The sequence below is a fragment of the Sander vitreus genome, chromosome 10 (genome assembly GCF_031162955.1).
Source record: "Sander vitreus isolate 19-12246 chromosome 10, sanVit1, whole genome shotgun sequence".
In the NCBI taxonomy this organism is placed as follows: domain Eukaryota; kingdom Metazoa; phylum Chordata; class Actinopteri; order Perciformes; family Percidae; genus Sander; species Sander vitreus.
Window position 1 is genome coordinate 23,613,781 of NC_135864.1, and position 19,274 is coordinate 23,633,054.

General features: G+C 42.2%; 1 protein-coding gene across 1 annotated transcript in view; it reads right to left on the reverse strand.

The window, feature by feature from the left end:
• The window catches only part of LOC144524622 (GDNF family receptor alpha-4-like), a 48,221-nt gene extending 41,027 nt beyond the window's left edge, over window positions 1-7,194 (reverse strand). The window contains exon 1 of the mRNA XM_078261011.1: window positions 6,657-7,194. Coding sequence (XP_078117137.1) covers window positions 6,657-6,696 — 40 coding nt within the window. The 5' untranslated portion in view covers window positions 6,697-7,194. The remainder of the gene's footprint in view (window positions 1-6,656) is intronic.
• Between the last annotated feature and the right edge of the window lie 12,080 nt (window positions 7,195-19,274).

The window sequence follows — 19,274 nt, forward strand, 5'->3', positions numbered from 1 at the left end:
AGCAGAATAAGCGTGTTACGTACATAAGTTAAAAAGAGTCACCATTGATTCTTGGTTTTACACGAACAGTCTCCTGGGGGAAAGGCCCGTGTTTGTTTGACCCGTCCATCACCGTGACGTCGTCCCTACGCAGGCCTTGTCTTCATCCTGTGTCACCTGACTTGTGTTGAAACAGAATGCCTGTGTCTGAGCTTTTTTCTGTCTGGCAAAGGATAACAAACACTGATCAATGATATTCCAAAGATACCAAATATGTCTGCTGAATTTGGGAGAAATGTGTCCATGTGCATAACATTGTGAAGCCATTCCTCAGGTTTCCCTCAACATAAAGATCATACAGTTTCAATGAAGAGCTAGAAGCAGCTGATACTGATGAGTTTGTGGGACAGGAGGATGTTTCTGAATTTAAAGAGGCGCTATTCAGTTTTTGGCCATTTCTTCGCTGTTTTCTCGGTTTTTGCTCGCAGGTCTCTCTATAGAGCTCCCCCTACAGCTTCTGAATAGATATTTGGCAGCTCCTATGTTTACTCGTGTCTGACTCCGTCTGCCGTTTCCTCTTTCTCTGTTCCTCCGAGAATTCTTTCCTAGCTTTCTGCATGTTTTTTGCCAGCTCAGCCATGACGATATGGTGTGAAAAACTCACTCACTCAAACTGTGCAGTGCCGTGAAGCAATTCGATACATCGCGAGACCTGATATCACGCGATACTTCCTGATGCTCACAGGCGCTAGGAGGGAGCAAGACGACCACCATTCAACTCGAAAAAAGTCATATTACCATTCCAATGACTCCATTTGATTGCTGAAATGTTGCTAAATGCTGATTGGTGCATGGAAATACATACAGAGTCCCATCCACTTCAAAGCAGTGAGAGGAACGCGGACAAAAAAATTAACTATTATTATTATTATTATTATTATTACTATATAAGTATATAACTATTCTAACTTTGGCTGAGAATAGTATTGTATGTAAGACCCGAACACTGAGTGTGAGTGGGACGCTGAGTGAGACGGGTAAGGGGGGAACTGTATGAGATCTCAGGGAGAAGGTAAATATTCCTGTGGGCACCACCAGTCCAAAGGATCAGTATCAGTGAGTCTTCAAACAGCCAGTAGTGGCGTCTGTCACGCACCCTCCCATCCCTGAAAATACACACACAAACATGCACACCTGCCTACGCACAGATAAGACGTCAACCCCCGCTGCTCCAAATGTGTTTGCACACCGGCGTCGGTTGACTGCACTTCCTCATTGAACGACGAGAACAATTTATTCTGACGCGCCACTGAATCGGAGGGGGAATTTAGATTGAGATTGAAAAAAAAAAAGGAAAATCAGACACAATCTGAAAGCCTTGAGGGAGAGGGGGGGGGGTAAACCTGAGGCAGAGAGACAGTGAGATATATGAGCCTGTCACTCAACATTACGGTGTCACTACAAGCTGGACAACCATTAACAGGCTAATGAACACAGCGGGTCGTGCTGCAGCACAAACCGGCCTCACAGAAAAACAACTGTGAGGGAATTTCATTAGTGCTGCTACAGCAGGGACAGAATCCACGCATTCCCAACCAAGGGAACGTCTGCTGAGGGGCTGGGAGCTGCTCAGCTGATATGGACAAATGAGCACTTGATAATACATACCCACATGTGTGTTTAGGAAGAAAATAAACACATAAATATGCTTTGAAACTGATGCATCTTTATAGTATATTTACTGTCACAGTAATCTACCAACTATATTACCGGGACCAGGCGCGGATTTGTGCTTCTGCCATAAAACTAAGTAATCTACACAGTTTGATGGTTTCTTCCATCTAGTCCAGTTGACAATCAAAGATTGGATCAAATATGTATGGCTTTTCAGTTGTTAACATTTTGTAGTGATGTGACGATCGGGTCTGCACAGTTTATTTAAAAAAATGACCAGATGCTCTAGCCGTAGCACTTACATGCCCGGCCTGTTGAACGCCCCCCTTCCGGCTCCGTAAAAGAAATAGGCCTAGGGCGAATTTTAAGCAGAGAGCAGCTTCCACCCGTTGGAATTTAGAGGTGAGTCAGATTGTTTAAACACACCTCAATCTGCCACCAACCTGAGTCTGAGCACATGCTGTATAAGAGTGAGCAACACAGTTTTGGCGTGTGATGTCCAACTGAAAATGAAAGTCATCCTGTTAGACTCCACCTTTAAGCTACGTCAGGTGACTCCTCCAGCAGCAGCAGCTAGATTTGGGCGTGCCCTAGTCTATATCCACGACGTTCCGCCTGGATGTGTGTTGTGTTGCGTTCTAAACTCCGGTGGATTTCTGAGGACTATGGTTAACTGCTCCTCAGATCTCTGCAGGGTAAATCCAGACAGCTAGCTAGACTATCTGTCCAATCTGAGTTTTCTGTTGCACGACTAAAACAACTTTTGAACGTACACGTTCCACCAAAACAAGTTCCTTCCCGAGGCTATTTAGCAGAGGGACCGTGGCTCTGTATGGAGCTTAGCACCGCCCAAGACGATTGTGATTGGTTTAAAGAAATGCCAATAAACCAGAGCACGTTTTTCTCCCATCCTGGAATGCTGTGTGCACTAGCCAGACCTTCCTCCGCAGCGCTGTGGAGGAACTAGCGAGACTAGGCTTGCCCTGATGAAGCCTCACAACCAGACAAGACCAAAGTTCGATCGGAGCGCCACGAGCTGGCACATCTCTCTGTGTGTACTCTTACATTTAACGTGGACATTGATTAAAGATTACAATGTATTGATTTTATAAGGACTATGCACATTAATCAACATTTCTGTAAATGTGCCAGTGTTAGCCAGACGGTTCATTTTCAACTGTAGTCCTAGTAACCTAGCATGCATGTCTTTATTTGTGGGAGGAAACCAAAGCAGCCGGCGGAAACCAGAGCAAACACAGGGAGAACATGCAAACTCCACACAGAAAGGCCCTGTCCGGACTGGGGATCCAACTCTGCCCAGACCGGGGATCAAAGTCTGCAGTGCCAACTTGCTGTGAGGCAGAAGTGCTAACAACTGATCCACCGTGCCAATGAATTCTGTTTGATACGTGTGTCTCTCACAAACCTCCGTTCCTACCCACATTGTGTAGAATGTGTTGACCAATCTCCCATCTTCAGGCCTTAACTTCTTTATTGTAGGTGACATAAAGGTGTCTGGCCCAATGACCTGGCCCTTCACACTCATGGTTCATCCACATTATTCTGACCATTGTGATTTTCGGTAACAAGTATTTAGCAGTTTGTTTTCCTTCTGCTCAGTCACGATCTCTCCAAACGTCAGAGAACAACGCACCACTCTTTGTTTCCTAGTCCAGCTTGGATCAATCTGCTTCTATACAGTGACCCGTACCTACTATCTGTAATATGTAACCTAATGAAGTCATAGTCAGAGTCCAAGTCAAGTCTCAGGTCCCTGGTGGTTATAATGAGTGTTGTATTACCTGCTGCGTTCAATCCAGGCTGCTCAGAACACTGCATAGCTATACTGTATTTAAGGAATTCAATGCATGTAAAATGTTATTATGACTCCTTTATCTATTAGCATACAGAATCAGCTAGTTGTTGGATATAATCAGTGTAAACAGGCTATTGCAATATGACAAAAAACCCCACCAAGAATGTTTTACTTATAAGTTAATAACTGTACTTGCCTTGTAACATGAACGTACAGTACAGTACAGACCAAATATTGAGGTACTCAGGGTATCAGGAAGCCTACAGAGCACAACCATGTAATATGCACTGCGTCTACAACTAATGACAGCCTATGAACTACTGTAAGTCATCACATCCCCCAGACTCTCACACCCAGTGTAACGTGAACTAAATAAAACTGTAGTGTTATATGATCAACAATAAACCTAAATGATTACGTAAATCGACTACCACAAGTTTGGCAAACAAACAAACGCTCATTCATCTCTTCATAACATCTAGCGAACGTCAGTCGGAGTTTACCTCCGTAGGTCGAGGCTAAAGCACAAAGCAAGCTAACGTTACATGGCCAATGCTGAGCTAAACATGATTGCTATCCTATCAGGGTGTGTTTTCAGGTACCTGATGAAATCAGATGTGGTTGAGCCAGAATCCTTTATCTACTATCTTAATACCACATAATTACGCAGGAAGGGGAAGAACATTCAGTTCATCAAGACATTTCCTAAAAATTAGGATTGTTCACGAGTCCCGCACCTCGAGTCCGAGTCGACGATGTTGTCCGAAATCTTTTGAGGACAACATCGTGTGTGCGACTCAAGTGTGACTCCAGTCCGCGTCCCGTACTCGAGTCCCCATGTCTGATAAAGAGCCATGGACTGGGCGCCTGGGCAGCTCACCTGGTAGAGTGTGCGCCCATGTACAGAGGCTCAGTCCTCGACGCAGCGGCCGCGGGTTCAGTTCCGCCCTGCGGCCCTTTGCTGCATGTCATTCCTCCTCTCCCGTTTCATGTCTATGCTGTCCTGTCAAAATAAAGGCATAAAAATGCCACACACACAAAAGAAATCTTAACAAAAACAAAAAAAGAGCCATGGACACTCGTTAAAATGCCACATTAGCTCTTTGGCTAAAACTCCCTTGACACCTGTCCGTGACTCTGAACACACTCAGCCATTTATCACCACAACATGGCTCACTATTGTGCTGTAAACAACAGAGACGTTCTCTCCGAGTACGTTTATGGAGCTGTAAAGTTACAAGCTTTGAGCGGCCACACAGGCTCCTGAACACTAAACACACACAGAGACAAAGGAAGAGAGGTAACAGTTCCACGCTCACACCACACACACTGAGTTACAAAGTGATCATCTACCAGCAGCATGGATGTCAAACAACACCGTGTATTCAGAATTGTAAGAAAGGTTCATTCTACATTTGGTTTGAGATTGGTAAGCGAAGTGTTTCAGTGTGTGTGTGTGTGTGTGTGTGTGCGTGTGTGTGTGTGTGTGTGTGTGTGTGTGCGTGTGTGTATGTAAGAAACCATTTAACACAACTTTTCATGGCATTAAGGTGATTTCAATCTTTAAAAATCATTTTCAGCTGCTATTATCATATTATATATCTATTTGAATACATAAAGGAGCAATTCAAGCATCCTCTCGCCATCATAATAGTCACGACTCTAACAGGATGGATCGTCTTCATTCAATAAATGAAAAAAAAATGAAATGAACGGAATATATTTGGAAAAAAAAAAGGTCTACTATCAGTCCAGAGTAAGTAATTTAATTCACTGTAAATTGATACATTTTCTGTACAGCTCCTCTATTTACAATAACCAAGGAAAACCTCTCTGAGCATCTGATAGGGTGTCTAACCTGTAGGCAACTCTAAAATCAGTCAACTTCATACCCGAAACCCAATTTTCTCCTTAGTTTGCTGGAAGACAAGCTGCTTAAATACAGCTGAAATAAAGAGACCCGGATCATCACACTGACCGAGGTGCATTCAGGGCTGCATGTCTGCTAAACTATCTCGCTGACTTTGCATAGATACGGTATCGTTGTTGTAAATGTGCTTGTTTCTATGTGTCTTGTGCCTGTCTTTATGTTATCTGTTGATGTATTTGTCCGTGTATATTGCCATGTGCATGAAACAGACTGTGAAAACAAATCTATCTATCTATCAATCTAACTATCTGTGTTCTGGTCCAACTCTGTTTAAACTCCTTGTTTCATCTGCAAATTGGACACCATATGATATATAAAAAAAAGAGAGATTATTTCAGCACTACAAACTGATTTTAAAACAAGTTCACTTTTGAAGGATTTGATGTGACCGATTCTGCTCTGGCTCAAAAGTTAAGAGTCTTTCTGACTCCACTTGGTCACTTCAAGCTCCCCTTTTACGTTTTGTGCTCATTGACTGGTTGACCAGAAAATCAATACTCAGGATTCGCTCAGTTCAATTATAACAACCTTTAGTATAAATGATATTGCAAGTAATACAATCATAGCCCAAAGATTTGTCTGTTACTATAAGATATTTTATTAGGTGTATTCTGTTCAAAATTGTTTATCAAGAGCACTTTGCTCCAGTAATTCTGCAAATGTCTTATCTTACACATGCCAGCCAAGAGAGAGAGCGAGACCATCTCAGGCTACAGGACATTTTATTCTTACACGATATATTCTTCTACACTTTCAAACATTGGATATGTAAAATTAAAAATAAAAACCGATCAGAGGAACTGTTGGAGCTTCTATATATGTCTCTCTGAGGGTCTGACAGCTTTCAGTCCGCATGTTGGAAAGTTTGCGTGCAGCTGGAAGGGCGTAGCCTGCTGAGACACAGCACCGCAGCCGAAAAACGAGTTATTGTTGAGATACAAATTATATTTGAAATAGTCAATAACAGCCATATGAGACGTTTTTATTTTTATTTTTTTACTCTGCTGAAAGGTTGGGAGGAAATAAAAACACACTTATTTTTATCCCCGTGGCTCTAAGACCGGAAAATTGACCAAACGAGCCAGAAAAAGCACCTCGGAGTGATGGAGGGATGACAAAACAGAGGCTCTTTACTTTGTGTGACTCTCCATCCTCATCTCTATCCAACTTGCGAGCCAGGGGCCATCTAGAGACAAACACTGAGTGGTGAAAGCCTGTTTTCCTTTTTAATGTAATCAGTCAATTTACTGAACGTACCTGAGACGAAAAGAGCAAGCACAATCCCGAGGACAATCATGTTGGCCGTGTTCGGGACACCGGGGGTGAAACGGGGAAGTGGGACGGGACTTGGTGCGTCCTCGGCCGGTCCAGCAGCACCGCTGTGCGCCCCGCTGCAGACTACATTCACCGCACCGACGCTGTCCGTCCGCTCGCCTTTTGTTCTCTGCCTGCGACGGTAAAGTCGCTCAAGTTTTCAAAATCCCCAGAAGGTAAGAAAGGACCGAGATCGGAGACGTCTCGAAAGAATGTGTCGGAGCAAAGTGCGCGCCACAGAGGCAGCCTGTGAGTGCGTGAGAGCGTGGATGCGTGCGCCAAGGCTCCGGCTCCACACCGCGCCGCCGCGCCGGAGAAATCAGCTACTGGACGGAGGAAATGTGTAGAGTCACCGGGCTGCAGCTGTGCCCGCGGTCAGTCATCACGACGCGGCTCCGTTGGGAAGGAACGGGGTCCCGGTACATGGTGCGATCATCCCGTTGACAGGCAGAGGAGGCTGGCTGGCCGGCTGGGGCTAGTAACTGGCGATATCCCTCCTCTCTCTCTCTCTCTCTCTCGCCCTCTCTCTCTCTGTCTGTCTCTCTGCCTGTCTCTCTTCTCATGCCATCATCGTCAACATCATCATCATCATCATCATCATCATCATCATCATCATCAGTATCACCTTTAGGGACAGTATAAGGGATGAACAGCCCTACTATCTTCATAACCGAGTAGTCCCATATTTTAGGTTGATTTTTTTTCTTCTTTTGAAATCTGCACCAGTAGCAATACTCATTCTCACTTTTATTAATAGAACCCCAGCTATTTTGCATTCCCTATAATTATAGTGTGTTGCCATTAACCCAGAGATTTTATAGATTTTTTTTAAGAATCTGGCTGCCTCCCAGCAGTTTATTGGCATAGCATGTGTAATGGTTCGGACACTATAGAATGTGTTACACCACAACAAAATCAGTGTGTCAGTCTACGTTTCCTACAAGATAAGCAGTTATTATATTCATCTGAATGAGTATATTCATTTTTTTTTTTTGAAATTGCATGATGAAATGCTTCTTCATCTTTGCATTTTCTGATTTTTTTATCTGGATACATTGGCATCACATTGTGATGGCATGATTCAGATATTATTGCAGATATCTGCTGTTAAGCCTTTTGCTTATTATTACAGTATTATAATATCTAGTGATATCCAAATGAAGCGTTGGGAACCATTTTCTTTATTTTCTGAGCCCACTAATAGATAATGGGCTCAGAAAATAAAGGAAATGCTTCATGACGCTTCATTTGGACATCACTGATAATATCTGAATCATGGCATCACAATGACAGATAGCCAACTTCAATAACTTCATAAGCCACAAACACCAAGCGTTTCAGCCATGTGCGTCACATTTTAGTCTCCCCTGGAAACAGTTTTTTTGTGTCGTGAGCCTTGTTTTCTAAATGCTGCGCATGTGTCGTCAAATTGGTGAAGATGTTTCTTCATGTGTGTTGTGTTATGTGTATTTTGTATGTGCCTATTGCTCAGCAGTGGTTTCAGTGCTGGGAGTGCATGGTGTCTGGATTCAGTGCAGGTCTGCAGGTGTCGAGCGGAGCTGTGTGTGTGCACTGCTGGACTGGATGATTGTATAAATGGAGGAGAGAGGAGTTGGAGGAGACACTTTAATGGCTGGCCAACCATAAAGAGCATTAACACATAGGCAAAGCGCAAGTACACATGCATCAACACTCACCCAAATACACACACTCTGTGTGCTTAAATTTCCTCACATGCAATTTCTATAATTGGTGATGGACGCAGCGGAGATGGCACACAGTTTAATGGCTGAGCATCTGCAAAATGCTAATGCCTGAGTGTTAGATTAGTCTCAGTAACAACTAACAGCAGGAGAAACAAGATAATAAAATCATAATTTCAGACAAACTATCTTTGTTATTGCACAGAATCATAAGCATGAGATCATAGACAGCAGAGCCAGGGAGGTCACAGCCACAATGACAGCAGAATGCTTTTGCTCATGTATTTACAGCTTTTTCAGCTCCACTTACAAAATGCAAACTGCAATCAGTGAGTCCATTTTAATGACACACACACACACACACACACACACACACACACACACACACACACACACACAGAAGTGTTACAACCTTGTCCCATCAAGTAGATTACATGGCTCTTCACCCCCAGAGGTCATCCAACCTCATGGCCTGTTGGGCAACAAGCTGCTCTGCTAATCAGTGGAGAGCCTCCTCTCCAGGGAGAGACATATGGTGAACAGCACTGACATCACAACTACCAACAACCACTGTGACATCACAATAGAGGCTCTACACTGGCACCATGAGTCTCTTTGTGACCACATCTGGCTCCTCTATGGAGGTCTACTGCCAAACTGGCTCTATACAACATAAAGGCAACACGAATTACACCAGACATTTAGTTGAGACATTCACCTTCTGCACGGAATCATCAGTATAACTTTGGGGATCCTGTGATTTTTGATCGAGCGCCATCATCAGGTCAGATTTCAATTTGTCCAATACTGATTTGTGACCAATAACCTGCAAAACTAGTGACAGTCCCATCAGTCTCGGCTAAACAGTTAGCATACTAACAAGCTAAACTAATATAGTGAACACATATGAATGAACATATACGTATAAAAGAAGTGGACGTATGCTGAGGCTCCTTAATCCTGCATTCTATCTTATTCAATTTTTGCTTCATTTCAGTTTTAGTTAAATGGACAGTGATTTAAATGAATGTGCTTAGCTCATTACGGCAACTGCCCTGCTTCTTTGTGTTGCAAGTTTTGCACAAGATGACAACAAAGCTATTAAACTTTCCTCATGAATTAAGAAATTGATCGTTCAAATACATTGAAAAAATTGGCACAATATGTTACTAGAATGTTGGGCCATCCTCCCAACTTTTTTGTATTTATTTAATTTTTGCTTTCTCCTAGATAAGGCAGAAAAATAATGTGTGCAAGCTCAGTGAAAATGTCTTTGGAGTGTACAGGGTGGGTGAAGTTTAGTTGTGCATAAGTAAAAGTCAGATATTGAGTGATTTTAAGTTTCCTGACACACAGTAAGCTGTCCTGTCCTTAGCTAAAGTTTCTGCTGAAATCCAGTCAGCGTAATCAGTGTAAATGTGCCGGTTTACCTCGTGCCATTGGCCTAGTTGTGTCTCTGAAACAACATTGCCATGTACGTTGCTTGAATACTCACAGTACAGCAAAGTAACCACTGACACAAATAATGCAATCATCTGCAATTTATTTTATGCAATTATTTTAATGTATTTGTCATATTTATAAATGATGACGATGTTGCTGTCCTCAAACAATCTCATTTTTAACTGCCGAGCAAGCATAGCTTCGGATGGTGAAAAGATTTCACAGACTATATTTAACTTGTCTCCGGTCCTTAAATAAACCTTCCGCAAATGACACTGCTGATGAATAAATAGTCACTGAAAAGCTCTCTGAAATAGTAGTTCTATGGTGTATTACCAAATGCAATTACAAGCAAGCAACATAAGTAAAGACATAATATAAAACATTTTTAGAGCAGGCAAGTGATGAGGGAGTTTCCAAATCTATTCCACCATCCAGCAAGCAGTTTGGATGTAGTACACTGGCCCCTAAAGGATCACCCCATTTGAAGACAATAAGAAAGAATGAAGAGCACACAGTAATACATTTTGGACATTGCTTGTGGGATCATGTGCCGTTGGGCAGGCTTACAGTAGTTCTGAGTGAAGTAAATGAAAGTGAAGCAGGGATAGCCTCCTTGTCATTATGGGCCTACTCCACGTGTAAAACACAAAGGCTACGTAAGCAGTTATGTAAGCAGTTTGTATCATGTCACTATTCTGACTGTAACACCAAATAAACTGAAATGTTGCGACACATTAAAACTTCAGGACAGAAAAACGTTTAAAAAAAGAAATGAATGTAATTTGAGTGCTTTGACTTGAACAGCATTTGGTCTGAAAGGCCCTTTAACTAGCGATTCTGTGCTGAGGCTAAGAAGCGTGCGTCGAGAAATCCCGGAAGTTGTCCGTGAAGCGTGTAGCAAGGCTTGTACTGTTTTAGACAAATGACGATATTGATGACATCAGAAGCGTTGCTGCCCGTCCGTACCACGTGACTGGTTCGGAAAGTGGTTCCAATCTACACGGTTTTATTCTACATCTATGATCTACACGCGCCCATTCACCGCCCTCTGCCTGGTTAAAGCACTGCCACTTTCCAGTTGTAGAATACTAATATTGCCCCTCCCGCTATTATTATATCATGACGTTTGATAGCCGCATTCATCTCAAGGATATCCGTTTATTATACAGTTATTATAATGATAGTACACCACAAAAAATGGCACAGTATATTGATATAAATGGATTATGTGGAAATTCATGTTTTCTCCATCGTTATTTCTAAGTCTCTACCGGTGCAAAATACAGTCAAAAACCATCTCTGACACAGTGTATCACAGATCACATAGATCATCTGTAAAATATGTGCCTGTTTTACACCAACAGGTGGTGTTGTGAGAAATTAACCCTTTTGCGAACCAATTTGCCAAAAAGCTTCAATGCTTCATGAGGCTTCATCTCACCATCACTACCTTTAACTATTCATTACCTGTTACACATATTAACACATGTTAACCATGACGTAATCAGACTATCCAATCCGTCATTGTTCATCTCTCAGGCTGTTGCTGACAAACCATTGGTCCCATTACAGGATACAGCCTAATTACAGAGATGTAGCTTGAATTGCTAGCTGAATGGAAACCACAGTCCATGTATTACTGAATTCATCCTTTTTTTTTTTCTTGATAAGCAAACAAATATGGCTTTAATGGGAGAAGAGCGGTTCATTGGGCTGGATCCAGACTATGGCAGCTTGTTACAGTGATTGCTGCTGGAGTGACTGCAACTCAATAAGCCTGAATGGAAAAATTTGATATCAAAGTGATGTAAAATTCCCCACATCTATGAGCTAGCAGTCGGGTCACTGAAAGACAAGTTATGCAACGTGTGCGCTGATATTCAGTTATTTCATGTGGTTTATCTATAAAACATGCCACCCACTCAAAACTTCTAAACAAATGTTCCCAACAGGGATCTTCCTCCTCTGCTGTGACACAGCTTCTTGTTTGCTGCTCCTTCTCAAGCCTTCTGTTTGATGATACTGATCAAATAGATGATGCTTCTGCTGCAGACAATAAGCCGAATAAAGTTATCAACATCAAATACACTGTTGATTTTCTTTTTTTTCACATTCATTTTGGAGGCTTTGTCTGGTTCTTTTTGTCTGGGTCTATGACAGGCCAATGTAAACATTGCTGAAATTTTATGAAAAAAAAATAGCACTTTGATGGAGTTCAGTCAAATAATTATGCTCAGACTTTTTGGGTTCAGCAGCACCACAATCAGTCTAAACTTCTACCTTAATATCTGTGATAACATATTCTGAACTACAGGTTCAATTAGCAGCACTTCCAAGGATTTCTACTTCATTAATGACCTTCAGGAAATTGAACCTGCTCCGGAGTCATAAATAGACCTCAGAACGGAACTTTGGTCACGTGTCGGCAAGTGGTTTTATACTGTAGGCAAGGATAGCCGAAGTAGGCCACAGGACATACAGAGATGCAGATATGTGCTCCTAAAGTTAAGAATCTTGCATAAATTCAAAATGTATTCATAAGCCCATCACTCCTTAACCTCTACATGTACCTTTCCTGGCTCTCAGATATGCTGAAAAATGCAATTCTCGCAGAAATCTCCAAATGTCAAAAGTGTTTCATTCAAATCACAGCATGGGGTTTTCTGTGGTGTTCCTCGATGTCTTGATGTCTTAATGTGGTATTTCGGAGGGATTTCTGACCATTTATATAAATTCTCGAGTTACTTTGACCACAGACTGTAAATATAATGGATGTAGCATCAGTGAAGTCACCCATTGGTTTGTGGACTGCCGTTTTGAAGCCAGCAGTTTGCATTTTGGCCGTCACCATCTTGGTATTTTGGAGCCAGAAGTGACCATATTTGGACGAATGGGCAGGACAGGAGGATGATGCTGCCAAGCCAGTGTCTCTGTGGTTTCAATGATGCTGTGCTAAGCTGAATGCTAGAGAGGGAAAGTTGCTGATTTTCAACCCTTCTGACGCGAGTCATCCAGCAGAGTTTTACTGGCGGGTAAATACAGACCTCCAGGTACTGGCGCCATTCATCTGCATGTACGGCAGAACAGAAAATCTGCAGACTTTCTCTTAAGTTACCAGCTAACGCTAGCGGTAGCTAGCTAGCTTTGGTTGACAAGATGCTACCAAACACTAAAAAAGAAATTTTTAGGCAACCAAAATGTTCCAATAAACTTTGCTTGAGTAAAAAAAAACACAATGAGAGATGAAAACACAGACAACAGCCAAAAACAAGTTCAGGTCTATTTTAATGTCCACAGTGTTAGCATGGATAGCATTGTTAAGCCTCTGTCCTGATTGACAGGTCCTAAAGCATCCCCTGCTTTATCCTCTATTTTAAACCCTGATTGAGACCATAAACTCATTATGAAAATGTTTACTGAGGTAATAAATCAAGTGTGAAGTAGGCTCATTTTCTCATTGACTTCTATAGAAACAGACTTCTTTCTGGAGCCATTGGAGTCGCCCCCTGCTGGAAATTAGATAGAATGCAGCTTTAAGGAGCTTCAGCTTTGGGTTCACTGTTCAGGCCCGGAAGTTAGTCATGACATGCTATGACAAGAAATGTTAATTTATTGGTGAAAGAATTAACCAAAAAACATTATTTTAACCAATCATGACCAATCATGATCATCATTGCCAAGCATATAAATAGGTTCTCAAATATTTCTCAATATGAATATCTTACAGCTGCTTTTTTTTCTAAAGCTGTTCTCTTCCTGAGATTTCTTATGTTGACCAGTTGCCAGAAACATATTTTTCAGGCCTTTTTTAAATCTAGTCTAACGTGAAAAGAAGTGTGTTAGGATAGTCCTCAGTATTTTACCCTGCTAAGCTTCATGCCAAACAAAGAAATGCTCGCCATAATTTACAGTCCACTTCATCGTGTTTGTGAGTTTAAATGCTTTACGCCACAGGACATGTAAAAGCGAGCAAGAATCATTCAGCCGACAGCATGTAATCTAAATGCATTAATTACAATAATTGACTCGTTCTTGACAGTGTAAGGCAGCTTCATAACAGCTTCATATTGCAGACTGTGAACATTCCTGTAGTTCTGTCACACTCAAGCATTTTGGCTGTGACAAAGTCAGCAGCAGGAAGGTTTGTGACACAAACAGGAAGTGATTTTTTTAAAAATTGCTCACAAGTCCTAATTGTACCTGTGAGAAGTGTTCATGGCTTGACACGTCGCTGAGTTGCTGGAGCAGCTTTATTCTTTACCTGAACCATTTGCATTGTTTGACAAATGTTTCTTTCTTTTGCTGTTGTTTAGTTCACAATGCAGGGGATGGGAGATTGTAGATATGTCACAACACAGTATAATTATGACATCCAAATAGGACTATTCAATTCCAGCCTAGACCACTTTTTTGACATATTAAAGCCAATCCCTGGTGATTTCCTAACCCTCCGTTTTTTTGTTGCCTAAACTTAACTAGTTCCATTTCACAAAGTTAAAAACAACGGCCATTATGTTAAATGGTCACATGATCCGAACTGGCACCGCGGTCACGTGTTACAGTAACAAGTTAAAAACGGCCACTGTGCGGCAGTACAAAGAACGCCCATATATGTCGTTTTGGGAATCATTGGAAATCGCAACCGGTTCTCATTCCAAACTCGTAAAATAACGACGTTTGGATAGTGGCTGTCAGCGTCTGATGCGACAAAAAATGCGTCTTTCAGCGTGTTTGTGTAACGCACCCGGCAGAGCAGCAGTTAGATAGGCTTTAGCGAGTAGTACATAAGGGCGAATTTCTGCGTAAGGAGGTTGGTTAGGGTGGTGGATGGGTCAAACACAGGACTTTCACCCAGGAGAGCGGGGTTTGCGTCCCGCTTGTCACGCTTGCTATAGTCGTTTTTTTTCTTTCCTCCTTCACAGAACCGTATGCCCACCCACGACCCTTTCCTAAACCCAACCGTCCTGTAGTTCCCGTGTGTCATGGAACCATAAGCCCACCCACGACCTTTTCCTTAACATAACTGCGTCAAAAGGGACGGCAATAGTCCCGACCAAGCGCGTTTACTTATAGCGCTAAAGGGACGGCAATAGTCCTGATCAAGCGCGTTTACTTAAAGCGCTAAAGGAGAATTTTAGTGTCAATAAGAACGACAAAGGCACCTGACCAAGCGTCCATATTTTACAAGATGGGTGTGAGAAAGTGTTGGAAATCGACTCATTCTGTCGTTTAGGTATGAGGACAATTTGTTAAACTGATATGTTGCAGTGCAGGTCCAATCCTTGTGTATCATGGAGGGGGTTTCTGATGCCATTGTCGGAGAGGTATTTAAGAAGTGGTTAGTCTCGGTTTGCCAGACCTTCCTCCACAACACTGTGGCGGAGGGTCTGGCTAGTCCACACAGCATTCCGGGATGGGAGAAAAACTTGCTCTGGTTTATTGGCATTTCTTTAAACCAATCACAATCGTCTTGGCCGTGGTTCCGCTGCAAAATAGCCTCGGGAAGGAACTTGTTTTGGTGGAATGTGTACGTTCAAAGGTTGTTTTAGTCGTGCAACAGAAAACTCAGATTGGACAGATAGTCTAGCTAGCTGTCTGGATTTACCCTGCAGAGATCTGAGGAGCAGTTAACCATAGTCCTCAGAAATCCACCGGAGTTTAGAACGCCAACACAAAGAAAGAGGAAGGTGACGGACATCCGGCTGAAAAGAGGGAAATCCGGCGGCAACGGAGCAATCCCGGAAGTGGACCGTCGTGAATATAGACTAAGAAGTGGTTTAATGGCCACCACACACGCTTCACATCCTGCAGCATCTGGATGTCTCTTGACCCCTAAAGCAGATTCTCTGGTCTTGCTGTGCGTCGTGAGCCAATCTTTCTTGGTTTCCATAAAGGAATCCTTAAAGTGTCATAAGAGATTCGTACCGGAGGTTCAAGGGTCGAAGAGTGGTGTTAGCTGGCTCCAGGAGATGTCTTCCCTCTGGACCCAACAGTCATATTGACAGGGTCATGCTCATGGTCCAACTCCTCCTCCTCATCTGCTGGACCCAAGACATCCAATGCCAATGAACTTAAAGCGGCTATAATCAATATATTTATAATTATTATAATATAATAATATATAATAACAATGTACAATGTGCAATTTATTTCCATTCTAATTTTTCAGGTTTCAGCATTTATCATGTGGGAAATATACTATATATATATATATATATATATATATATATATATATATATATATATATATATATATATTTACATATTTTTTATATATTTTTTACTAGTTATCATTTTCTCATGACAGTCATGAGCTGGATGCATACAAATGACAGTATTTACATCTTGAATCATGGCAACATTAAAATAATGTAACAATGTGAAAGGTGTCTTTGGTAGTGAGGGACCTACAGAGAACTATCAGCAGAATCTGCAGCTCCCCTCATCTCTAAGGAGAGCTTTATAAAGTGTTTCAGCTCAGTGTTTATTCGTGCGGCTGCAGCGCTACTGTTCTGGTTTACTCTCAGCGCTCGCATAGTGTCGCTTTTGGCTGCAGCAGGCAGCTGTTTCCAGAGAGCAGACAGACACAGTCAGAGACGAGCTGGTGAACATAGTGGAGCATTGAGCAGCTCAAGAGACAGAGATTTCCCTCACAAGATGGTGGAGACCAAAACCAGAGCTGAAACAGAGACTATTAGACTGACATTCATCAGGTGGACACTAACCCATCTCCAAATCAATGATAAATGATAATGTTGATCTGTGACTGTAAGTGTTTGCTAACAAGTTCGCCAGATCAACTAATAAGGTGATCATTTGTCATAATATGTTTCCACTGCCCCCAAGTGATTGATGTTAACATCAATCACTTTGCATTTATGCATGCCAACCCATGATCATTACTTTTTTTTTCTGTGAGTAGGTAGCAGTAGTAGTAGAGTCTAGTCTTAAAGAGAAGACAGGAGCTGACGTCTTGGCGGTCTGGGGAAGGGTACCTGACCCTCCAGAGCACAGGTCGGCAACCTTTTTAATATGAAGTTCCATTTTAAAATGTTCTTGTTAATCAGTGGGCCATATCAGCATTAAGCCTGCCATCATCTACTGGGCCCGCTCAGGCAGATTCTTTTTCCTTTGCGCCGCATTCTGTGAAGGATGCAACAAGTACTAACCAAACAAAAGCAGGTCTAGGTCTTTGCGGAATGTGGATGGGGGAAAAGTCAATCAAACTACATAATAGGCTGTGCTCTTGCCAAAGCCTGTGGAAGACGTCATTTGGCATGCGGATGAGAGGACACTTCAACATTTCCAAAAAAAACTCTTGCACACTTGTTGCTAGTGTGCCATTGGTTAAGCGACCCAGTGCCAATGGTGGCACATGTGCCTAAGGTTGCTGACCCCTGCTCCAGAGGGAGAGTTCTTAGAAGGTGTTTCTTTGACAGTGAAACTCTGGCAACTCTTTGAGCGTTGGCTTCAGCACACCAGCTGCATCCTGTCAGTGGTGCTCGGGCGTAGAAGGGAAAGGATCAGAGAGGAGGGGTTGCAGATCCACAACAGCATGAAACGACCACAAATTGTTACCAAATCTCACAAACAATTGCACATAAAATTTCTCCCACTCAACCTTATCTCTCAACACTACACCTCTCATCTTCTCTCGTACCCTTTGTCTCTACTCCTCCACCTCTTTCCTCCTTCATCTTCTTATCCTCCCTCCGCCTCTGAATGTCTCTCTCTCCTCTCCAGGTTGCTCTCCGCCTCCTCCCGTCTTCCTCTCGTTACCATTTTATAGGCTTGTTAGTTCCACTTGAGATGCCAAATGACAAACAATCTAAAGCCAGTGAGGCGCTACCTTACTGCCCTCATAGAGCTGCAGAGTCGAAACAAACAGGATATGAGCTGAAACACTCACACAGCCCACCCCCGCCCGCCCACCGACAATCCTCATGTATAAACTGAGACACTCAAACACACACACACACACACACACACACACAACCTGTAACGACAAACACAAAGTCATTTTGAACCTTTGAATTCACAGTGTGGAGGGATCAGCTATTGTTGGACCTTTCATTTTTTTTTAAGTTTGACTGATTCCTTATTGCTGACATGTTTTTGAAATAATTCTAGCAATATTATTTTGATTTTTATGTTATTAAATGTTATATTATATATTATTATGCTGAGATTCAGTAAAGAGTGTCCCATTATGGTCAAAATGCTGATTTAGAGGCTTTTCCATCTATACAAGAATTAAATGATGTGCTTCACACAGGATTATATAACTTTCATTCAAACCATGGATGTATTAAGGCAACGTTTTTTTTAAGCCAAGGACCCCTTAACTGAAAGAGAGATGGAGCAGGGACCCCCTACTACTGATATTGTATAGAATGAAGTTGCATATTAAACTGGGCCTACAATAACGTGTAGGGCGGCTTAAAGCCTTTACACATATTTTGCATGGAATACTAAGCTATTAAAATAGCCTGATAATTGTTGGCATGGTTTTATAAATCATGTTTTAATGTTAAACAGTGAATCGTTAGGATGAACTGTATCTGTGGATGGCCTTAGTGACTACCTTACCTATAGGCCAGTAAGCAGTGGGGATTTATATTTGGTAAAAATATGTTGGATTCATGTTAAAGGACAAATCTGGGGCAAAATTAACCTAGGGGTTAATAACACGTGTACCGAGTCGACCGTTCTCTGGGCTATGTTTTCATGCTAATCGAATGTGAACCGAAGCATTGAGAACTTTGTAAGTGTACAGACAGTTTATTAAAAAGATAGTTTATAAAGACAGTACCGTTCACATACACAGGCGGGCGCCATCTTGGGAAAACAGTCACAACGAACACCATGCTTGAGCTATGTTACAGGTTACTGGTTGCACAGCGTTCGTTGCTTGTGACCAGTCGAACAACAAACTGTATACGTGAACGGTACTGTCTTTATAATCTATCTTTTTAATAAACTGTCTGTACACTTACAAAGTTCTCAATGCTTCGGTTTACATGTAGGGACCCTCATTATGCTACCGTGGAAGTGTGGTGCTATTTTGAGCCTTGTTAGTGGTATAGAAATAGTGATTTCTTTTTACTTTATCCCGTGCCCCGACGACTAGCGTTATAAGCTAATTAGCGGTTTGCGCTAAAACGGGTCACATTCGATTAGCATGAAAACATATCCCAGAAAACGGTCGACTCGGTACGCATGTGTTATTAACCCCTAGGTTCATTTTGCGCTGGATTTGTCCTTTAAGACTTTTTCATTTTTAAAAAAAAACCTTTAACAATTAGAGGCCCCCCTGCATTGACTCTGAGGACCCCCCGGTCCTGGCATCCCATTTATTTCCATGAAAAGTTGCTCGCTGGACGTTTGTGCCGAAAAAGTCTCAACGGACTTC